General features: G+C 39.8%; 2 protein-coding genes across 32 annotated transcripts in view; one reads left to right on the top strand and one right to left on the bottom strand.

Annotated features, from left to right (window-relative positions):
* SLC1A2 (solute carrier family 1 member 2) overlaps positions 1 to 17,133 on the top strand; it is a 211,991-nt gene extending 194,858 nt beyond the window's left edge. The window contains exon 12 of the transcript XR_008444759.1: positions 17,047 to 17,133. The gene's annotated coding sequence lies outside the window, so the exon portion shown is untranslated. The remainder of the gene's footprint in view (positions 1 to 17,046) is intronic.
* Positions 1 to 20,691, bottom strand: part of CD44 (CD44 molecule (Indian blood group)) — a 104,694-nt gene that overhangs the window by 44,158 nt on the left and 39,845 nt on the right. For 22 of the 31 annotated variants that reach the window (XM_054026497.1, XM_054026498.1, XM_054026469.1 and 19 more), the window contains 6 exons: positions 16,897 to 17,033; positions 15,328 to 15,411; positions 14,406 to 14,645; positions 12,166 to 12,285; positions 7,212 to 7,352; positions 888 to 995 (listed from right to left, as the gene is read on the bottom strand). In XM_054026497.1, the coding sequence (XP_053882472.1) occupies positions 888 to 995; positions 7,212 to 7,352; positions 12,166 to 12,285; positions 14,406 to 14,645; positions 15,328 to 15,411; positions 16,897 to 17,033 (830 nt within the window). Of the gene's footprint in view, positions 1 to 887; positions 996 to 2,743; positions 2,786 to 7,211; positions 7,353 to 12,165; positions 12,286 to 14,405; positions 14,646 to 15,327; positions 15,412 to 16,896; positions 17,034 to 20,691 lie in introns of all 31 variants that reach the window. The other 9 variants (XM_054026488.1, XM_054026489.1, XM_054026493.1 and 6 more) reach the window with 4 other exon arrangements.

The following is a 20,691-nucleotide window of genomic DNA, read 5'->3' as shown; positions in this document are numbered from 1 at the left end:
CATGATTATGATTTTCATGTCAGGAGATAGTCATGACTGTTGTCATATGTATCGGATTATGCAGATTTAATTGTAGGATCAAGAAGGAGGAGAGGATAGTTTGGAAGGGACAAATCCATGACTAAAATATCTTCAATAATGAAGAGAATGAAAAAAAATAAACCCACAATGCAGACCAAGTACAAATTTTCCTCTCTCTTTGCCTGTATGATTCAGCAGGAAAAATATAATAAATACCTTACTATAACTTACAATTTTTTTAAATGACTAAATCTGTTCACTTATTTAAGTCATCCACTAACAAAATATTTCTTCACCCAGCCAGAAACAAGCCAATAAAGCAAATTGCTTATGGTGCCAAGATATCACTTTCATCTATGAGTCATCCCCTTTTGAGTATTCCCTTTAATGGTGAATCCAAATTCACCATATTAATTCTGGTGGGTTATAGCATAAAAGTATAGATAAAGTTTGGGTTGTTCGTACTGGGCTAAATCCTGAGAGATGCTGAGGACCTACGTTAAGGAGTTACAAGTGTTTGGCATCCTCTCAGGATCTGGCCATAGAATATAGAATCATAGAATCCTAAAAATGTAGGGTTGGAAGGGACCTCAAGAGGTCATCTAGTCCATCCCAATGTGCTTAGGCAAGACTAAATACACTTAGCCCATCCCTGACAGGTGTTTGTCTAGCCTGTTTTTAAAAACTTCCAACAAGAGGGGATTCCATATAGAGTTAGTAATAATAAAAAACACAAATAGGATGAGAAAAGCTGATTAATAGCCATTTGCCATCAAGGAGTTTGCCCTTTGGAGCTCCTCTTTTGCTCAGGTTTCTCAACAGGCAGTAGATGGAGCACATAAGATAAAATGATTATAATGGATTACCCTGGCCAGCAGTGGAGGGATGCTCTTCCTTGTGATCTGCAGAGGAAGGAATAAATCCAGGCATCTGTTGGCCTTGAGTAGAGTTTCCATGATGAGAGTCCTCGTATGCTGCGATGTTGGATGAACCAATCATTGAACAACTTATTTACTGACCCACCACTTCCAATACTTTTTTTCACCGTTTGATCTTCTTATACAACATCTTTGTCTTTTCCCTTTCTACATAGTAGGGAAAGAGGATGACAGCCAGAAGCACCTTCTGTTTTGTTCATTTTTTTTCATCATCAATTCAGTCACATCAACCTGAGATCAGGAGGAGTGAGATTGATGGAGCACATCCCAGCACTAATGGGCAAAGCAGCTGCAACAACAGAAAAGGAAGTGGATGCAGCAAAAGGACTAGCAGCAACAATGGCAGGTCAAGTAGCAAGAGTAACATGCCATATCTATGAGAGCAGGATGAAGACACAATGCACTACCAGTGCAAGGAAAACAAAAGTCCCTGCCCAGAGAATATATACCATGCTGAACTAGAGTATAGGCAATGGGCATAAAGCCATCTGCTAGAACTGAGGTTTCGCCAGAGAAAATATCACCACAAACACCAGTAAATTCAAGAAAACAAAAATATCTGAAATACCCAGTGTATTTAAAATATATTTCCATCTTCTAATCCTAAACATTTGTGTTGCCAGAGATCTGTAAAGTTTACAGTTTCCACATAACCCTACCTCAGCAAAAGCCACACTGATAATGTATTAACATAACAATAAAGAAAAATCACATTTGCCTTACCTGATATGTTACTGAGTTTTTGCTCCAAGAATATATTGCTACTCTCAGAGCCAGAAAATCTAATATGGTATCATAGTCTGTTAATGGATATTGAATCAAAATGTGCTTGATTTCAGATCTGACCTCCAACAAAGTCTTGGAACACAGCTTTTGGGTAGGCTGATGATTCAGATAAAAGTCAGCCATGAAGCTCAGATTTTAAACCCACTCTGAAATCAAATTTCACCAAACAGAGGTGTTCAGATCTGGGGGTTTGGATGGTTCCCACCTCTCTTGACTACATTAGTCATGAAATCAAGTGGTCATAAACTCAGAGATAAAGGAAATGCCTGCTGTGTCTGCAGAAATCTGGTGAACATCCTGTCTCCCACTTCAGGTCACACTAAGGAAGCACAATGAGGTTTTATGAGAAATATTTTTGAGAGTTTCTTTAAAATGTCGTTAATGATGCACCAGTAAAGCTAGATGCCACAAGGTCAGAAAAGTTTTGGAACTCTGAATACAGGGTTTTTTCAAAATGAAAACCCTGCAGTAGAGTAGGGAAATCTCTTCCCTCTTCCCTATTCTGAGCAACCATATATGTCATCATGCTGCTTATGCCATTTCTGGAATCAGTGGCATACATAATCACCTGATCTAGAATGACAAACCATCAGTTGAAAGTAACAGAGGGTCCTGTGGCACCTTTAAGACTAACAGAAGTATTGGGAGCATAAGCTTTCGTGGGTAAGAACCTCACTTCTTCAGATGCAGACTTGCATATGAAGACTTGCATATGAAGACTTGCATCTGAAGAAGTGAGGTTCTTACCCACGAAAGCTTATGCTTCCAATACTTCTGTTAGTCTTAAAGGTGCCACAGGACCCTCTGTTACTTTTTACAGATTCAGACTAACACGGCTACCCCTCTGATACTTGACATCAGTTGAAAGGTTGACCAGCTGGCATAGGTCATCCTTCCAAGGATAGTGCCACAATTCCAGTGTGGCTCTTTACTGAGCTATATCTATAGACTTAAAATAAAACTCATTATATAGAAGGATCATCAATTATTATCCTTACTAGTATGAGGCGGTTGCTGTTCCTTATCATCATAGTTATCCCCTGCAGGAAAAAATCCAGGTTTTAATAAATCTTGCACTGAGTCTTCACCAGCTGCACCATCTTCGTGCGAGTCTATATCTGTTACAGTGAAGTTAAATACACTAAGAACTTTTTATTTATTGAGCCATCAAAGGTATAATTCTTATCTATTGTTTTTACAATAAGCCTAGCCATCCTGCTGGGACATATTTAATTTAGGGGAAAATGGGACTAACGGAGTCTGGAGGGAGAAAAATGATGAAGAACGTATTCAGTGGGACGTTACATGTGCTCAGCACCTCTCAGGATCTCGCCTATTGGAAACAGAATTTGGGAATAAATGGACAGTTCAGATAACATGAGAAAAGGTGATTAGCTGCCAAATCCTATCAATGGAGAGTTTATTTTTATGTGCTGCTGTTTATCAATGTTAGCAAATTACTCTGTATGAAGGACATTAGCTATAATTGTTGTAAGGTTTTACCCTTGCTGGCAGAGGTGGGATGCTCTTCCTTATGATCTTTAGAGTGTCATGTCCAAGGAATAAATCCAAGAATCCAATGATCTCAAGTTGAGTTTTCACGATTTGCCCCATCGTGCAAATCTTCATCTGCTATGATGATGGGTTACTGAATTATTTGCTATACGACCACCCCATTATTATTTTCAACTTTTGCTCTTTTGACACTCAGAGCTTCTCTACATGGGGGAGACTAGGGAAAATTAAGACAAATTCATTAAAGGTGTGAATGTAAGGTGAATTAATTACATTGCATTAAACTGATGTGCAGACACTCATTCAGAATTAAAGTGCCTTAATTGCGTTTAGTTTAATTCACTTTAAATAAATTAAGCTAAGCCAAATTAAGGCCACATTAATTCTGAATGGGAGTATCCACACAAGGGTTTAATGCAATTTAACTAATCCACTTTAAATTCACTCCTTTAGTTAACTTGGATTAACCTTCCTGGTTGTCCCCTATGGTCAAACCCACAGTCTTTGTCCTTCTTTGGTGAATATTGTGAAGAAAGAGGAGGCTAGTAGAGAAGACCATCGGTTTTGTTTACCATTACCGCTGTTCTTTTCTCATCCATCCATACACATCGTCTTGGGATCAGAAGATGTAAATTTGATGGAGAGCATCCCAGTGATAATACGCAAAGCAGCAGCAGTAACAGAAGAGGGGGTAGATGCAGCAACAGACCAAGTAGCAGCATAAACTTGTCATTTCCATCACATTCTAAAAAGCCATTTGGGAGTGCAGGAGAGTAACTGTTTATTCTACATATCACAAGGGGCAAATTAGTGAAGTGCATATATTGTTATTGGGGAGTTCCCTGTCCATGTGTCTTTAAGCTGTCTAGCCATGTGTGTCTTTCTTATGCACTTGCAAAGGAACATGTGCTATCCAGGCTATGAATTCCTCAATCCCTATCTCAAAGATGTGTGCTGGAAATGTCTCTGTGTGAGCTTCTAAAGGGAAAATACTCTGAGCACTGTGACTGACTTGCTTATGGTTCCAAATCATAGTTAAGGAATTACATTGAATCTGCAGAGATTGCATGATCTGATTGCAATGGAATGGGATGTGACCAATAGTTTACTCACTTGTGACATTCTCTCTACATCACATAATTATCTGGGAAAAGATCATTCAGAACAATTTGGAATTGGGGTCAACTTCTTTATCTAGTTTATGATGCAGCAAAATAAAATATCATCCGATGTAAAAAAAAACAGAAGCCTGCTCTACATTAAAGGAGCCATTGTTGTTACTTCTCGTTTTCATTCTCCATTTGTTGTTTCTTCTTGTTCTTTACTTCTTTTTGAACTGCAGACATGTTCTAAAACAAAGATACAAGAAGCACCGCCACCACCACAGCTTTTCCACTGAAGTTTTTATTTTAATTGAATCAGCATTGGCCTATAATAATGTCAGTATTACATTGAATGTAAAAAGTATTACTTTGGTATTAATTTATTATATAAACAATAACTATAAGAACAACAAAAGCCCCTGGCCAGAGGATGAAAGTAGAGGTTGACTAGGATATTGGCAATGGGCACAAAGTCAATTGCCAAAAGAGAGATGAAGCAGGGGAATTCCCACCAGAAACACCCAGAAGTTAAGCAAACAAACTGCCAAAGCAAAGTAAGATTTTAAGGTCAAATCCTGCATTTATTTCCTCAGGGAAAAATCTATCAGCGGACTTAGTAAAAACTGAGAAAGGACAGCAGAATTTGGTTCTAGTAATATTAGATGTTTGTCTCCTATCATGTCCTAATCAAATCTTAGGATGCCTTTCTGCACATGCACACCCCTAATCCAGCAAAATCAACTTTAATAACGCAATCAACATTTTAAAAAAAACCACACATCGTATTTTATAATTTATTGACCTTACTTTCATGTAACGCTACGAACATGGACGCTTAGCAACTGATAGTCTCTTAAGTAAGAGATCACATAAATTCATATAGAAATGTTTATCTTTCCAGATGCTCTTCATTGTCAGTGCTAAGGATTATCACCCAAATAGCCATGAGATACAGGCTTGAGTGTCAATGTTTAGCTACAGATCCCTACTTCCTCAAAGAGCAGGGGTGTTGAGGTATGCAGCGTTTGGTTCATCCCAGTATTGAGAGAGGAGAAAACCAGGGCATTCAGATTTGGATCTGTTCTTGGAATCATGTGTCACCAATGTACAGTGGATTGAGATCTGGGGTTTGTCCTGAGGCCCATTTCTACTAATTCTATTCATAGGGCTTCTGTTTATCATGGTTTAATTATTTTCTTTTTGGGGCCCTTTTTAGAAAATTTTTGAGTTTCATGTAGATGTCCAAAAATTAGGATGTTTTGGGGCTCTTTCTTTGTATGTACTGTAATGAGTAATCTCTTTGTAAGGTTTTCCCTAGTGCGCTTTAATGTGTTACTATTTCAAACAGCACTATGTTAAAGCACCTAGCAGGGTCTACATGGACCAATTAATGTGCAACACATTCATGCACTTTAGAAATCACATCCCTGTAGGACACATTACAGCTCCCTGTAGACAAGCCCTGAGATTCAAGTAACCATTTCTGGTGTTTTCCCCATGTTCATTGGATAAACACCTAATGATTGATTGCATTGGGCGTGTTTTATCAGCATTTATCCTAAAATCATAAGCCTTAATTATTCATTAAATCTGGTGTCCATAACTTCAGACAATAAGAAAATATAAGAAAATATATAAAGATCTGTAGAGATCTAGTGAACATCCCATCTCCCATTTCAAGTTCCGGTGAGGAACACATAATTTCATAGAGGAGATAATTACTTGATATATTTCTTTAAAATGATGTAAATGGTGCACTATAGTAGTGGGCCCAACAAATTCAGAATATAATGCTTTTTAAAACCTGAAACCCAGGTGTAGAGCAGGGATGTTCATTGCCTGTTCCCAGCCCTGAGCGATCATAGGGGTCAATATGTTGCTAATGCCATTCCTGAAATTAGTGCCACACAAAGTCATGGTCTTGTAATGGCACAGCATCACCAGAAATGCCACCATCCATTACATGTCATCTTTCCAAATACGGTTAATTTTGTGAATGGCATCCCAATGCTACTCTTCACTAAGCTAAATCTAGGGCTTAAATGAAGTATAGGAGATAAATGGACAATTAAGCACTATCCTCACTAATAATCATTGTCCTCATTGTTGTCCTCTTCATGAAAGAACCTAGGTTTTAGTGGCACTTGTACTAAGTGTTCAGCAGCAGCAGAATTGTCATATGAGTCTCATCTGTTGTAATATGCTAATTTCCTTTGAACTTTTCCTCTGAGTTAGGACCAACATAAAGCATAATTCTCACCTTTACTTTTTGTTTTAACAACAGACCTCAATGATTAATTTAGCTTAGCAATCAGTTGATATTTAAGGCTTTCTTTTATATACAAGAGAGCCTACCATCATACCAGCACTTGATAAGCCGCTTTTGTTCAGTGACATGTTTCTGTGGGAAATATGGTGAACAAAGAAGAAGGAAGAAGCTACAGGAACACAAAATGGTCTACTTAAAGTGGAAGCAAAAAATCAGTAGCACCAATCACTGGATTCTCTAACTCGGAGATCAGTGATGGCACGGAACCTGCAGAGCCTGGCTATCCTGATACCCTGGCACATCCACAGGGAGAGTATGACTTCCCTAAAGGATCCAGCAAAAGGAGTAGTTAGGCTTGGAGAGAGAAAATGGGGTGGTGGGAGGGGGAAGAATGTTTTCAGTAGAGTGCTGTGGATGCTTTGTTCCTTTCAGAGTCTGGTCAATGGGAAATAAAACCTGGGAATAGATGGTAAACTCACCGAGCAAGAGAAAAGCTGGTTGTCTGCCAGGTACCTTTCCACCGGTTACTTAACAGATCTTATAGGAAGTACATTAGATAAAATTATTAGAATGTATTACCCTTCATAACAGCGGTGGGATGCTCTTCTTTGTGATCGGTGGAGTGCCGCTGCAAAGGAATAAATCCAGGAATGTGTTGACTTTGAGTAGAGTTTTCATGATGTGCCCCACGTAGGGAGTCCTCGTCTGCTGTGATGATGGCTGGATGAATTATCAACATTTTATTTAATGAGTCACTACGCACAATATGTTCACCTCTTTGCTCCTCTTTCACCAGACCAGTTTCTTTCTCTTGTGGAAAGGGTAAAGAAAGAGGACAGTAGACAGGTCCCTCTAAAAACACCACCACTGTTTTTTCCCTCATCCATTCATTCACGACATCCTGAGGTCAGGGTTGTGAAACTGATGGAGGACATCCCAGTGATAATGTGCAATGCAGCTGCAGCAACAGACGAGGAAATAGCAGCAATAATGGCAGTCCAAGTAGCAGCAGCAACTTGCCATTTCAAATGCATTGTAAAGATCCACTTGGAAGAGCTAGAGTGTAACTTGTTACCCATATATAACTGTATGGGTCTGAGCCTTCAGATTAGTTAAACTGATGCAGAATTATTGGCTAGCCCTTTGATGTTCTTGTCTCTCTTTCTCATGTATCTATACAGCTACTGTGATATCTAGGCTACGATTTTTCCATCCTCCCTAAGAACTATATTTTGGCTCTCTCTGAGGCTAAACTCCTAATGAGAATAAATCTGATCCCATTTTGTTTACCCTAAGCACTGTGATTTACTTACCAATCAGTGAGATCCCGCCCTGGGACCCTAAATCATGGTTACGGAATAAGCCTGAGTGTCTGCATGATCTGATTGCTACATAATGGGAGCTAATCCTTAGATTTCTCTTCTGTAACTGTCATTTTTCCCAGGTCACAGAATTATCTGGGAGAAAATCATTCAGGAAGATAGATAGCATAAATGTAACAATGTATTTTGAAATTGGTTTTGCTAGTTTGTGATGCAGTAAAATGAAATCCCTGCTGGTATAATTCACACAATATCTTGCTCTGAGTTAAAGAAGATGCTGTTGAACAATGGATGATAGTTCCTGTCAGGAAAATCCACAGGTGACATACCTACAGTAGATTTACCTGGAGAGTTACTGCATCACCTTTATTTCTAGGCAATCCTGCCAATATTTTCACACTACAGCTGATCAAGAAATAGCAACATATTTTCACATACATGTGCACAAACTTATTGAATTTTTTTAAATCATTTTTTTCATTGAAACTTCACTCCACTCTAACTTTCACTCCAAAACTTGGTCATATTAGTGAAGGAGGAGTGTGAGAACATGAGCAAGACATCAGCCTCGAGTGTCAATGCATTTCATAAACAATTAAGGAAAAGAAAACCAAACATCCATCATGAAGCCCCTGTCCAAGATTATACACAGATTTTGCAACAGCACAAAACTATTCATGCAAAGAAAGAGGAAATCAAGAAGAAAAAAAATCCCAGTAAAAACAACCAGACAACAAAATTGCAAAACAAGGCAAGATTTTGTGTCATTTTGGAACTGTTTTTCTCCCTACTAGGCTCTAGCAAGACTAAGGTTTCCAGAAGCCATGCTGTAGAGAAAGTCTTGCTCCACATCCAAACCTACAACTAGAAAATTAACTGTCATGTTTCTTATTTTGACTATTATTGATCTTTTATGTCTCCATCTGAGGATGTCCATAAGGTGTGAACCTCTTTCACATTTTCTCAGGCAGAAGGGCACATTTGTTTACACAAGGAGCCTCCCCCTCCCCCTCTTCATAAAGCTTTTAATGCCACTATAAGGAATCTTATTCTTCTAACTCTGCTATATTACCTGAGTGATTGGGGAAATATCTGCCACACCTATGGCAATCAGGGCCTTCTTCATCCGTTTATTCCTGTCCAGCAAACCTCTTAAGCATATGCTTAACTTTACGTTCCATTGGCATCAATGTGAAGCAAGAGATAGTAGAAAGAAATCATTCTATTATTTTCTTTCTCCACCAGTCCAATGTTTACCACAAAAAGCATTAGAAATGTCAGCCTTGCATGAACAATGCAAGAAGGAATGAAGAAAGAGAGGTAAGGAAACAGAGGTTCACAATGGACAAAGCATAAACTCACAAGTGGCCTTGTCAATAATATATAGTTAGTAGAGAAAGAAATTGTAAGAAGAGCAACGTGATAAGCTTGTAGCTGCAGCTTTGCTTACTAGCATACTTTGCAGCTCTTGGACAATTCATGATCTGTACCGGGATCAATTATAAAAATTAGTGGATCAATCATAAAATATACGATACAATGTATTGACAAATAGTATTCAGTATAAGTATGTTGATAAGCTAATTCATGATTATGTATCTTGGGTTTGTGTTGTACTCTGTATCCAACCTCTACTCTCGAGCTTGATCAACTCAAGTGTAGTTTGACTGTATGTGAATAAATAAACCTTAGTGATGAGTCCAGAGTTGAACTGATTTCTTCTATTCCATAAAACTGGATGAAGTGTTCTCCCAGAACTGGACATGGTGTTCTGGTTGAGCCAAGTGGAAAAAGTCTTAAGGAATTTCAACAAGAAACTGCTACACCGCATTTGTTTCTCCTTCCAGAAACATCTATATCCTTCCAAGCACACATAAGACCATACAAATGGCCACACTGGGTCAGACCAGTGGTGCATTAAGCCCAGCATCCTGTCTTCTGACAGTGGCCAATGTCAGATGCTTCAGAGGGAATTAACAGCACAGGGCAATTATCGAATGATCCATCCCCTGTCATCCAGTCCCAGCATCTGGCAGGCAGACATTTATGAGCACCTAGAGCATGGGATTGCATCCTTGACCATCTTGGCTAATAGCCACTGATGGACTTTTCCTCCATGAATTTATTCTTTTCTGAACCCAGATATACTTCTGGTATTTACAGAATCTCCTGGCAATGAGTTCCAGAGGTGTAGGGTGACCAGATCACAAGAATAAAATATCGGGACACATGGGGGGAGCATGGGCGGTGGGTGGACTCCCCCGCACTTCATGGAGGCTAGCCCTGTGGTCCCGCCCCTGCCTACACAAGGTCCCACCTCCTGCAGCAGGAGCCCTGAGCTCCCCCGCCTCCTCCATGGCTGGAACCCCAAGCCACCCCACCCCCCAGCACCAGAGGAACCCCGGCCAGCTGGCCTGAGCAGCCCCAGCCACATGTCAGGGGTGCACGGCGCCGGCTCCAGCCCCCGGCGGGAGGGGGTGCAGGCTCCAGGTGGCACTTACCTTGGGTGGCTCCCCGGAAGTGGTGACATCTCCCTCTGCGTCCTAGGCAGAGGCAAGGCCAGGCAGCTCTGTGTGCTACTGCTGCCTCTACCTGCAGATGCTGCCCCCGCAGCTCCCATTGGCCACAGTTCCTGGCCAATAGGAGTTGCAGAGCCTGTGCTCATAGCGGGGGCAGCATGCAGAGCGCCCCAGGCCTTCCCTCTAACTAGGAGCCAGAGGGAGATGGTGCCGCTTCCGGGGAGCTGCGTGGAGACAGGTAGGGAGCCTGCCAGCCCCGCACCAACCGGATGCCTGGCAACCCTACAATATCGGGCCAAATGGCGTCCCGATCATACATTGGTCGGGATGTAGGACAAAGAGTTAAATATCGGGACAGTCCCAATTTTATCAGGACGTCTGGTCACTCTACACAGGTTTGACAGTGCATTGTGTGAAGTAGTACTTCCTTGTGTTGGTTTTAAACCTGCTTCCTTTAATTTCATTGGGTTCTTGGGGTAAATAACACTTCCCTATTCACTTTCTCCACACCATTTATGATTTTATAGACCTCTGTCATATCCCCTTTAGTCACCTCTTTTCCAAGCTGACCAGTCCCAGTCTTTTTAATCTCTCCTCATATGGAAGCAGTTCCATACCTCTAATCATTTTTGTTACCCTTCTCTGTGCCTTTTCCCATTCTAATATATCTTTTTTGAGAAGAGGCAACCAAAACTGCATGTAGTATTCAAGGTGTGGGCATACCATGGCTTTATATAGTGGCATTATGGCATTTATTGTCTTATTATCTATCCCTTTCCTAATGGTTCCTAACTTTCTTAACACAAAAAATTAAGTTGATTTTACTTAATGTTGCTGTCCCACTACTGATAAGATCCTACCCCATGGTGCACAAGTACATTGGATGCTGGAGGAAGATATCACAGGGAGTTGATTTTTACAACCCTTAGCACAGTTATTCAGGAGGAGGACAGGAAACAGTGCTAGAGTTCTACTGAATACTAGAGGAAAGGCCACCACCTAATGTCTCTTCAAGTATCCCAAAGCCCAAGAAGCCTGGTAAGCACAGTACCCCTGTGGTCATGCTGCCAATGACAACAAGCACTTGGAAATACAATCTATTCCTATATGCAGTGCACAAGCAGGATGACACCTCCAACCTTAACTCTGTCACTGCCTCAAAGTACCTCCTTAGTGAGTTAAGTCAGGATTTTGATCTGTGCTGCCTACTTCACAGCCATGAATGAGTTAAAACCACACACTGATGAACCAAGCATCAAAGCACACATAGTCTGCATAAAGGAGCAGAAATTGCACTTCTAATTCTCATATTCAGTGTCTTCAAGTGATGATGCACAGAGGTACCTGCAGCCCAAAATAAATTACATTATGTTGCTTGGTATATAGGGTGAATAGGTGTGACAAAATGGAACATGAGAGATATGCACCAAAAAGTCCACGAATCACTTCTTAACTTTAAACGTAGCTTACAAGGCAAACCTTGTCTCCACTTGTCCCTTCTGATCACCAGTGACTGCCATCATACTGTAGATCTCATTTCTGATTTAACTACCTCAGAAAGCTGTGTTCTGAAATGTTGTTCCAATACTGAAGATAAGTACCTGGCTACTTACCATAATATCCTGCCAGAATAAGAGAGTAGGTTAAATACAGTCTGCATTTGGCAAAGATATCACAATTCATTAGCCTTACTAGTACTTGTGGGATGCTGTCCTTTGCTAGGATGATCTTTTCCAGGAACACCGTCAGTTATCAGTGAAATCATAGTTGAATCTTCACCCCGCTTGTCATCGAAGGGTGTTGCAATATCATCTGTGTGATGAAGGGTGAATCAACTGTAACTTTTCATTTGCTGAGCCACCACTCCTGCTGTTCTCATTGTTAGTACTTTCACACTATAGGAAGCCTAGGTCTTTCATTTGTTGGTCCAGTGGAAAGATAAAAGGACAGGAGACTAGGGTCTTTGTGTAGTTCATCATTAAATATCATTGATTTTCAAATCTTGGTATCTAATCATTAACACTGATGGTTCAAAGGAGTGTCAATTGGCAGCAGCCCAATGATAATGAGCATGGCAGCTAAGGTGGCAAAGACAACAACTTGCTCACCGAAGGCTGGATTTATGTTCTTGTAGCTGCAGCTCTGGATCTGGAACCCACACAAGTGCTTGAGGCCATTTGTAATGTTGCCATTATCATTACATATTATGAGCTTTGGTCCAGGAAAAGACTACAATTGTAAGCAGAAAAGAGGAGAATTTCCATAGAGAGCAGTGGAAAGACAATTCATGAAATTTGAGAAGGGTGTTGTTCTAACATCAATTCCCCTGGAGAGAATAGTGGCATTATCTTGCCATGTTAGTTTGATGTCACTGGTAAGCCATGTGGAGAAGCAGGCCCAAAGTCCCACAAGTACAGTACCACCAGCAAAGCAACTTTATCCTCTGCCAACACGTTCACTCAAAAAACAATTAATTAAACATTTTAATAGATGGGTAGGACAATGGCATGATCTCTTGGTATCCTCTACTTGTAAATGATTAGTGAACAGTTAAATAAAAGCTTGTGTCCATAGCCCAGAGGAATGCTCTCTGCTATAAAGGAAGGATGGCCGGTCTTGTGATTAAGTTGCTGAAGCAGGACTAAGGAAACCTAGGTTCAATCCACACTTCCTGTGGGATCTTGGGCAAGTCACTTAGTTTCTCTGTATCTCAGTTCCTCTTCTCTAAAATGGAGCTCATACAGCACTTCCCAATTTGTGAGGGCAAATTTATTAATATTTCTGAGACCTGCACGTACTCTGAGGATGTGAGCCATGTAAGTGCTTACACATATGAAAGCTAATAGGTACTTAACCATCAACATAAAGAGAGATTAAATCAGAAAATCTTCTACCACATGTGCCTTGAAGTCAAAAGAAAAAGAAAACCAAGAAAATGAAACAATTTAATTCTCTTCTATTCACCTATACAAATTTTGCCCTAGGTCACACCTATACAACTCCATGGTTATCCCAGACCCAATTTTGTCTTCTCTGGGGCTTCCTGGATGTAGCTCAGGGCAGAACTTGGTTCTTGGTCTACATAGAAAGCCCTTCCCTATCTCCTGGAAAAAGAAGAACTAAAATGGAAGGCTGACAGCACCAACATTTTTACCTTTTTTGCATATTGTGATATGCTTATCAAACACAGTTTACAACTTAAGGTTTGCAAGAAGGGATTCAACTGCATTTGTATTGTAAATCTCTACTTATTCATGTATTATTTAATATGGAGTCCACAAATATGATCATACCGGAGAATAGGTAAGACTATTCCAGCTTGATCTCTAGGTACTGAAATCCTATCCTCCTACACCTGCTTCTGCACTTACTTTTCCAGATTCTTCTGGTAAAATCTGTCATTATGTTCATCTCTTGTCCTTGCACCTGTGATATTTCTTTGTTATAGAAATGTTTTGCTAGATTTCACTGAGCCTGATCCTTCTCCCAGTGAAATCAACCATAACAGTCCCATTGATTTCAGTAGGTGCGACACCAGGCTCTTAGAAGCATCTATTATCACACCATACTGTGAAATTATTCCTGGAGGGAAAAAAACAGATTTTTTTTGATGTGTGATTGCTTTACACTGTCATGTTATTATGAAATGTCTCTAGAAAGTGAAAATTTTCTATGATCATAAATACACAACTTTTTCCAGTCCAATTCTTTCTCAAGAGCCCCAGGAATACGGGGCAGAGATTGTGCTCTCTCTTTTCCATAACTATAGCGGTTAGTTACAAAGCCTTTGCAGATTTTGATGCCCCAAGACACACTATGTCCATCAGTGATGCCCCTTAGATTCTAAGAATGGAATCACAGTGCTATGTTTTCATCCAGTTATTTTAAGAGCACACATTAAGCTACAATAGTATATAATCCATTATTCTTACTGGTACTTGTGGGATGATCTTCCTTTCTGCCAGACCCAGAAGAATAATCTGTTGACGGTGCATCTGGGGTTATCTCTTCATAATATGGGGTACCAGGCATGCGAGTTCCGATGATGTTGGGGTTCGTTGCATCTCCGTCATGTATTGACCCACTACTCACATGGTTATCATCTGTAACTGGAGTTGGGTCAGTGTGTTTCACACCATCAGTGTAACGTGAGCCATCTTCATTATCTATGACTGTTGGAAGGAGAAAGATCAGTTGTAATATCTGAGGCTTACATCGTGAATGTTGGAGTTGTGGGGCGAGGCTAAAGGGCTATGGCCACAGTTGTAGTCATACCTGATCTCAACCAATTTGTTTTCTGTCTATCTGTTTTATCCTTCACTGATCTATCTATGTCAGTTCTAATTTGTGTGTGCATCACCATCATGGGCCCAGTCTGGTAAAGTCTGGATTAACTTTCAAGGTGAAATCCTGGTACCATTGAAGTCAATGATAAAATTCCCATTGATTCCAATGAGGCCAGGATTTCATCCTGAGAGACCAGTTCCATCCCTAGTTCCTTGCCAGGCTAACAGGCTTTGGCATGATGTGGAGGGTACATAATAACCGTGGGACATAAGAGTCTTAAACAAAGCTCTCTCATCAAAGAAGCAAATATCAGTCCATTATTTATTAAAAACAATCTAGTGTCAATATGGAGAATTTACTACGCTAGTACCACCTCAAGATAAATGCTGTCACATACAGCCTAATGTTGGGTGGCAGATGGAGGTCTGATTGCTTCATTTGCAGTATATTACTATCTCTGGACTTGCTTCTCTTATGTTTAGCATGATATTGAACATTTGCATTACTTATATACAGAAGAGAAACCAGGTAGCTGAAAATGGAATCAATGCTAAATCATTCACTTACGCAATACATTACCTATTTGACTTGTATTATCATGCCCAGAAACATCTAGTCTTGTGATTGGTTCACATGCCTTTTCCCTGGTTTCTGAAAGGAGGTGGGGACAGAAGAAATTAATTAGTTAATTTGGCAAAAGGTGGTGAGAAAAATTCTCTCTTTTCTGACCTATTTATTAGATTCAGAGTGTTATCAACAACTTGTTAGAAAAGTTTCTTGGAGTCTCGTCTGAAAGTGGCTTTGAGAATACTAAGAATTTTGTAAACTTTTTTAAAGGGACAAAATGGGTGTATTTTAATCCAATTTCACAAAATTGGATTAAATTTGGATTTAAATTTAATTAAATTTCACAAAATTACTCTCAGTGTTCTCAATTTGAGTCAGATCCTCAACCCAGGACAAGTCCCCATTTTGCCACTCCAGCTGACCCCAAATGCAGGGATTGTATGATTCCTCTGTACTGAGGGCATTCTGGGGTAGAGCACTTAGGAGACATTATGGGGGTAGAAGAAGCTAATCCTTGGCTGGCAGAACAGTCCTTTAGGGACCATTCCAATCAATATAAATTAGAGCTCCTCTATGGTCCAGTTTGACTCTCTCCTACAGCTTCAGTATCAGAGCTGGTAGCTCAGAGCCCTTTGCCTCTCTCTACCCCAACCCAGGATTAAGCCCCTTGAGTTCCAGAGAGTGGAATGAGGCTTCAGATATTCTCTGTCAAAATGTCACCACTATTTAAATCACCATTGAATTTGTCCTAAGGATATTTGTGGAGTTGCCTCTATTTATACCAGCTCTGAATATGACCAATTAATTTAACAAAATCTAGGCAACTCAATCAAGCCAGTCTCTTATTCTTCACACATTTCCTGTGCCCAGTTATTGCAGCACAAACATTGAGCAAAATTATCCACAGCTCCCTGACAATTTGATTCTGAAAATTTTAATTTTGCAGGGGTCCTTTTTGGCCCTCATGTAGCACAGAAAAATAAACAAAATCAGAAACATTTAAAATTATTATTAAAATATGTAAGTCCATAAATGGAAGAACTCCACAAAAGAAGTGGCCTGCCTCTGAACCTACAATACTAATGTAGCTAAGCAACACCTGAATTTATGCTTCCCAGAGGCCTCATGTAAGTGGAGGAAGCAAGCTAAGAGTCTTCAGGGTCCCTGATCTTTCAGCGCTTGTAAACTTCACTATTATTAGCTCTAAAAACATGTGAGTAAAAGAATGTGAGGAGTAGAAATCATCACATTCAACAATTCTGTGTCCTTTGGATCCATACTTGTGGCATTTCCCTACTAAAATGACAATTCTTGAGGTTTAGAATCATAAGTTAAATATGAACTCAGAAAATTGTTTAGTTCAAAATACAGTGGGCCAAAGTCACCGATAGTATCAGCAGGAACAACTCCACTGACTGGCAAAATGTGTTCTATTTTCAAATGCAAAAACAAGACCACAATGCACATACAATTTAATGGAAGCTCTGGTTCGAGCTACCTAAAGGGGAGAGAACATATGTTACTGTTAAATATGTTCATTCTCACTGACACAGTACAGCAAATACCTACCTGATGCATTATAACAATATGTATCATACCGGTCTGTTATATTTGAAACGAGTATGTAAATTCCAGTGTTATTTGCTGCACAAAGAGAATATGGCTTGATTCGTGGAATTACAATTTTGTCTTCTATGAAACCATACCTGTGAAGAACAGAGAGTGAACAATACTGTCAGGAATGAAGGTGTGCAGCTGAGCCGGCTAGCTCGGTCTCCAGGCTGACTAATGAACACAACTACAGCAGAACTGGCTGATTGATCAACCTGCCTGACTGGCTGAGGGGAACCAGGAGGCATGTTCTTAAGCCCAGCTGCACCAGAAGGTCGGTGACTGCTCAACACTTATGACCACAGCTGCAATCGCTCCTGTGCCAGCCTTGTTCCTCCTTTCTCTGGCCCTGCTCCCCTGCTTGTTTCCTGACTCTGGCTTTGACCCTTGATATGTCAACCACCAGATCTGACCCCCATGTTCAGTGGCTGACAAACACCATGTTATGTATCACAGCATACAACAGATTCTTTCCTCATGACTTCCAATACCACCAAATAGGCCAAATAGGAGACACAGCATTTCATATCATGGAATAAAAATAATCCCAAATCTGGTCATGGAGATTACTCCTTTTTTACATCCACATTAACATCACCAGCACCCACCTCCAATATCATTCTGCATGTAATCTCTGAACTAATAACCATTGCAATGCAGTGTGAATTATTAGAGAAGACAACTGGTCTGCATGGGGATGCAATGAAAATGAAGACTAAAAAGGGTAAACACTTCTCGTTCAATTGGGATGTGTATTATAAAACACAGAGGATCAAAGCTCTGATTTTTTTCATTGAGCTACATTTCCACTACTTTTAGCCTAATAAATTGCTCAGTACCATTTTGCATTGGAATTGTATGCCACAAATCTGAAGAACGGATGGAGATCATGAGCAAAGATGTGCAGCAATGATTTATAACATGCCAGTCTCTGCGAAGTGCAAAACTTTAATAAAGTGTTCAAAAGTAGCAATATTTCACCTACAGAATGTTAGCTAAAATACTTAATATCCCCCTGGATAATATGTGTTGCAAATAATGCTGCCATTGAGTATGGGGCCCATAAATCAGGCTGAAATTTCATGTGAGCTTGTGGTTAACAAAATTATGTAACAAGTTATTACTATTTTGCAATCCCATATCAAATGACTAATTCCTGTGAAGGTACTGAAATCTATTGAGATGAGAGTGGTGATTAAATGTTAAAGAGCCCTAGGGTTGGGGATTGTTTTAAGAGCTGCTACTTATCAGGGAGGGGCAGGAGTGGTATGTTAGCTGCTTGGACTCTGTCTCAGTTGTGGTTCCCCAAGCGCTGTTACAGTCCACATCCATGATTCACATCCACCTGGATCAAATCATGGCAATGATATTTGAAATTCTATATCTCTAATATGGGTGGAACAATAGATTACTTCACTGGCACAGCCATATTTTGTATTAGTCCTAGATCCTGTATCCTATTGCTAAGACTACCACATTGGCAGTGTTATAATAAAAATCTTTCTTGTTTTATGGCCTGCTGACTCATTCATGTTCACTCTCTACTCCTTGTGTGCTCTGACTATTATGGATAATGTATTAGTTCTTCCTTTTGTCTCCCACTAAGGCCCACAGAGTTGGATTTATGGTTCTGTGCCAGAGGAATACAAATAGACAGCACCAACAAATTATTTTAAAATAGCTCAAATTCCATATCTGGAATTATAGAAAATGCCTATTTGATAAGTCAATACTTTCCCCAGCACTGCAGGACTGACCCTCTGACTAGTCTTTCATTTGGCAGCATTTTAAATCATCCCTCCACTTCACTTGGGAGACTGTTATGTAACACTCACCATGGGGAATTTTTGCCTGATATTCCCTGGCAATATGGCTAGCATCATTCTCCCACTGGAGAGGCACACATACTATTCTGATTTATACCAGTGAATGAGCTCAGGGCACAGTCCTGGTGAAAGGGCAACTAGGGCTGCAGGAGATCTTCAAAGATTGCCTGCCCATGCATTTGCAATTAATAGTAGCAGTGCATGACATTAATACTGCATCACACTGAACATTTTCAAAGCACTGCACAAACATGAACTAATTTAATTATTTTGATACTAATTAAACTAATCTCTTTCCATAGATATGATTTTGTCAATACTACACTAACATGAAAGCAATTTGATCAATTTCTCATGAATTTGCAGACTAATGCAAAGGGAAGAAAATTAAAACAGTTAAAGGACTAAGAAAAACAAAACAGCCTTGATTCAAATTTACAATAGACAATTCCACCATCACATGCAATAACTTTAAACATTGTCATTTAGTTTAATTTTTCTTTTGGTAAATATTAGGACTCTCTTTAGAGGGCTGATAAAAAGTACCAGCTGGCAACATTCAAAGAGTTGAAGAGATGCTCACTGAGCTTTCTACCCCAATAACCTACAGGATGAATCCTGAAATCCCTACTCACTTCCTACTAAAGTTGAAATCCCACTGAAGTTAGTTGATCCATTTGATTTAAATAAGGGTTTTATTGCTATGAGTCTATATTGCTTGAACACCCTCTGCACTTGCTGCGCTTGAATCTTGTCTCCTTTCTACAGCTGCTTGTTTGGGATAACCTGTATAATTCATAGAGTCATAGATTATATGGCCAGGAAGGACAATTGTGTTCAGCTAGTCTGTCCTTCTGCATAACACAGACCATACATAGGACTTCCCTGAATTAATTCCTGTTTGAACTAGAGCACATCTTTTAGAAAAGCATCCAATCCTGATTTTTAAATTTCCTATGATGGCGAATCCACCACAACCATTGGCCGATTGGTTAATGGTTAATTACCTTCAGTGTTAAAATCTTGTACCTTATTTCCCATCTGAATTCATCTAGATTCAACAGCCAGCCATTTCCTCTTGTTATAGCTTTGTCTGCTAGTCTGAAGACTCCTGTATTATCAAATATTTGTTCCCATGTAGGTACTTATAGACTGTAATCAAGTCACCCCTTAACCGTTTCATGATAAGATAAATAGATCGAGTTCCTTGCGTCTGTCACTATAAGGTGTGTTTTCCAATCCTTTAATCATTCATGCAATTTTTCACTGAACACTCTCCAATTTTTCAACATCCTTCTTGAATTGTCCACACCAGAACTGGACAGAGTATTCCAGTAGCAGTCACACCAATGTCAAATACAGAGGTAATATCATCTATTACTCAATATTTCACCCCTTTATATAGCCAAGGAATACATTAGCCCTTTTCGCCACAGTGCCACACTTGGAGATCATGTTCAACTGATTATCCATCATGATCCACTGCTTCCCAGAACAGAGTTCCCCATCCTATAAGTATGGCCTCAATTCTTTATTTCTAGATGTAGGACTTTACATTTGGCTCTATTGAAATACGTATTGTTTGCTTGCACCCAGCTTACCAAGTAATCCATATCACTCTGAATCAATGACTTGCCCACTTCATTATTTACTATTTCCCCAATCCTTGTGTCATCTGCAAATTTTATCATTAATGATTTTATATTTTCTTCCAGGGCATTGATAAAAATGTAAATAGTGTAGGGCCAAGAGCCAATCCCTGAAGGATCCCACTAGAAATACACCTGCTTGAATATGATACTTCATTTACAATTACAATTCAGTCATGCTTTTCTACTCATAGGTGATGTGACCATCTCATTAATAGCTATTTAAAAGTAATTGCAGTTGGCACACCACATCGTCATGGCTGGACAGACAGATAGCT

Source organism: Malaclemys terrapin, chromosome 4, assembly GCF_027887155.1.
Source record: "Malaclemys terrapin pileata isolate rMalTer1 chromosome 4, rMalTer1.hap1, whole genome shotgun sequence".
Lineage (NCBI taxonomy): Eukaryota > Metazoa > Chordata > Testudines > Emydidae > Malaclemys > Malaclemys terrapin.
Note: the sequence above shows the minus strand (reverse complement) of the source record. Positions and strands in the feature narration are given on the sequence as shown.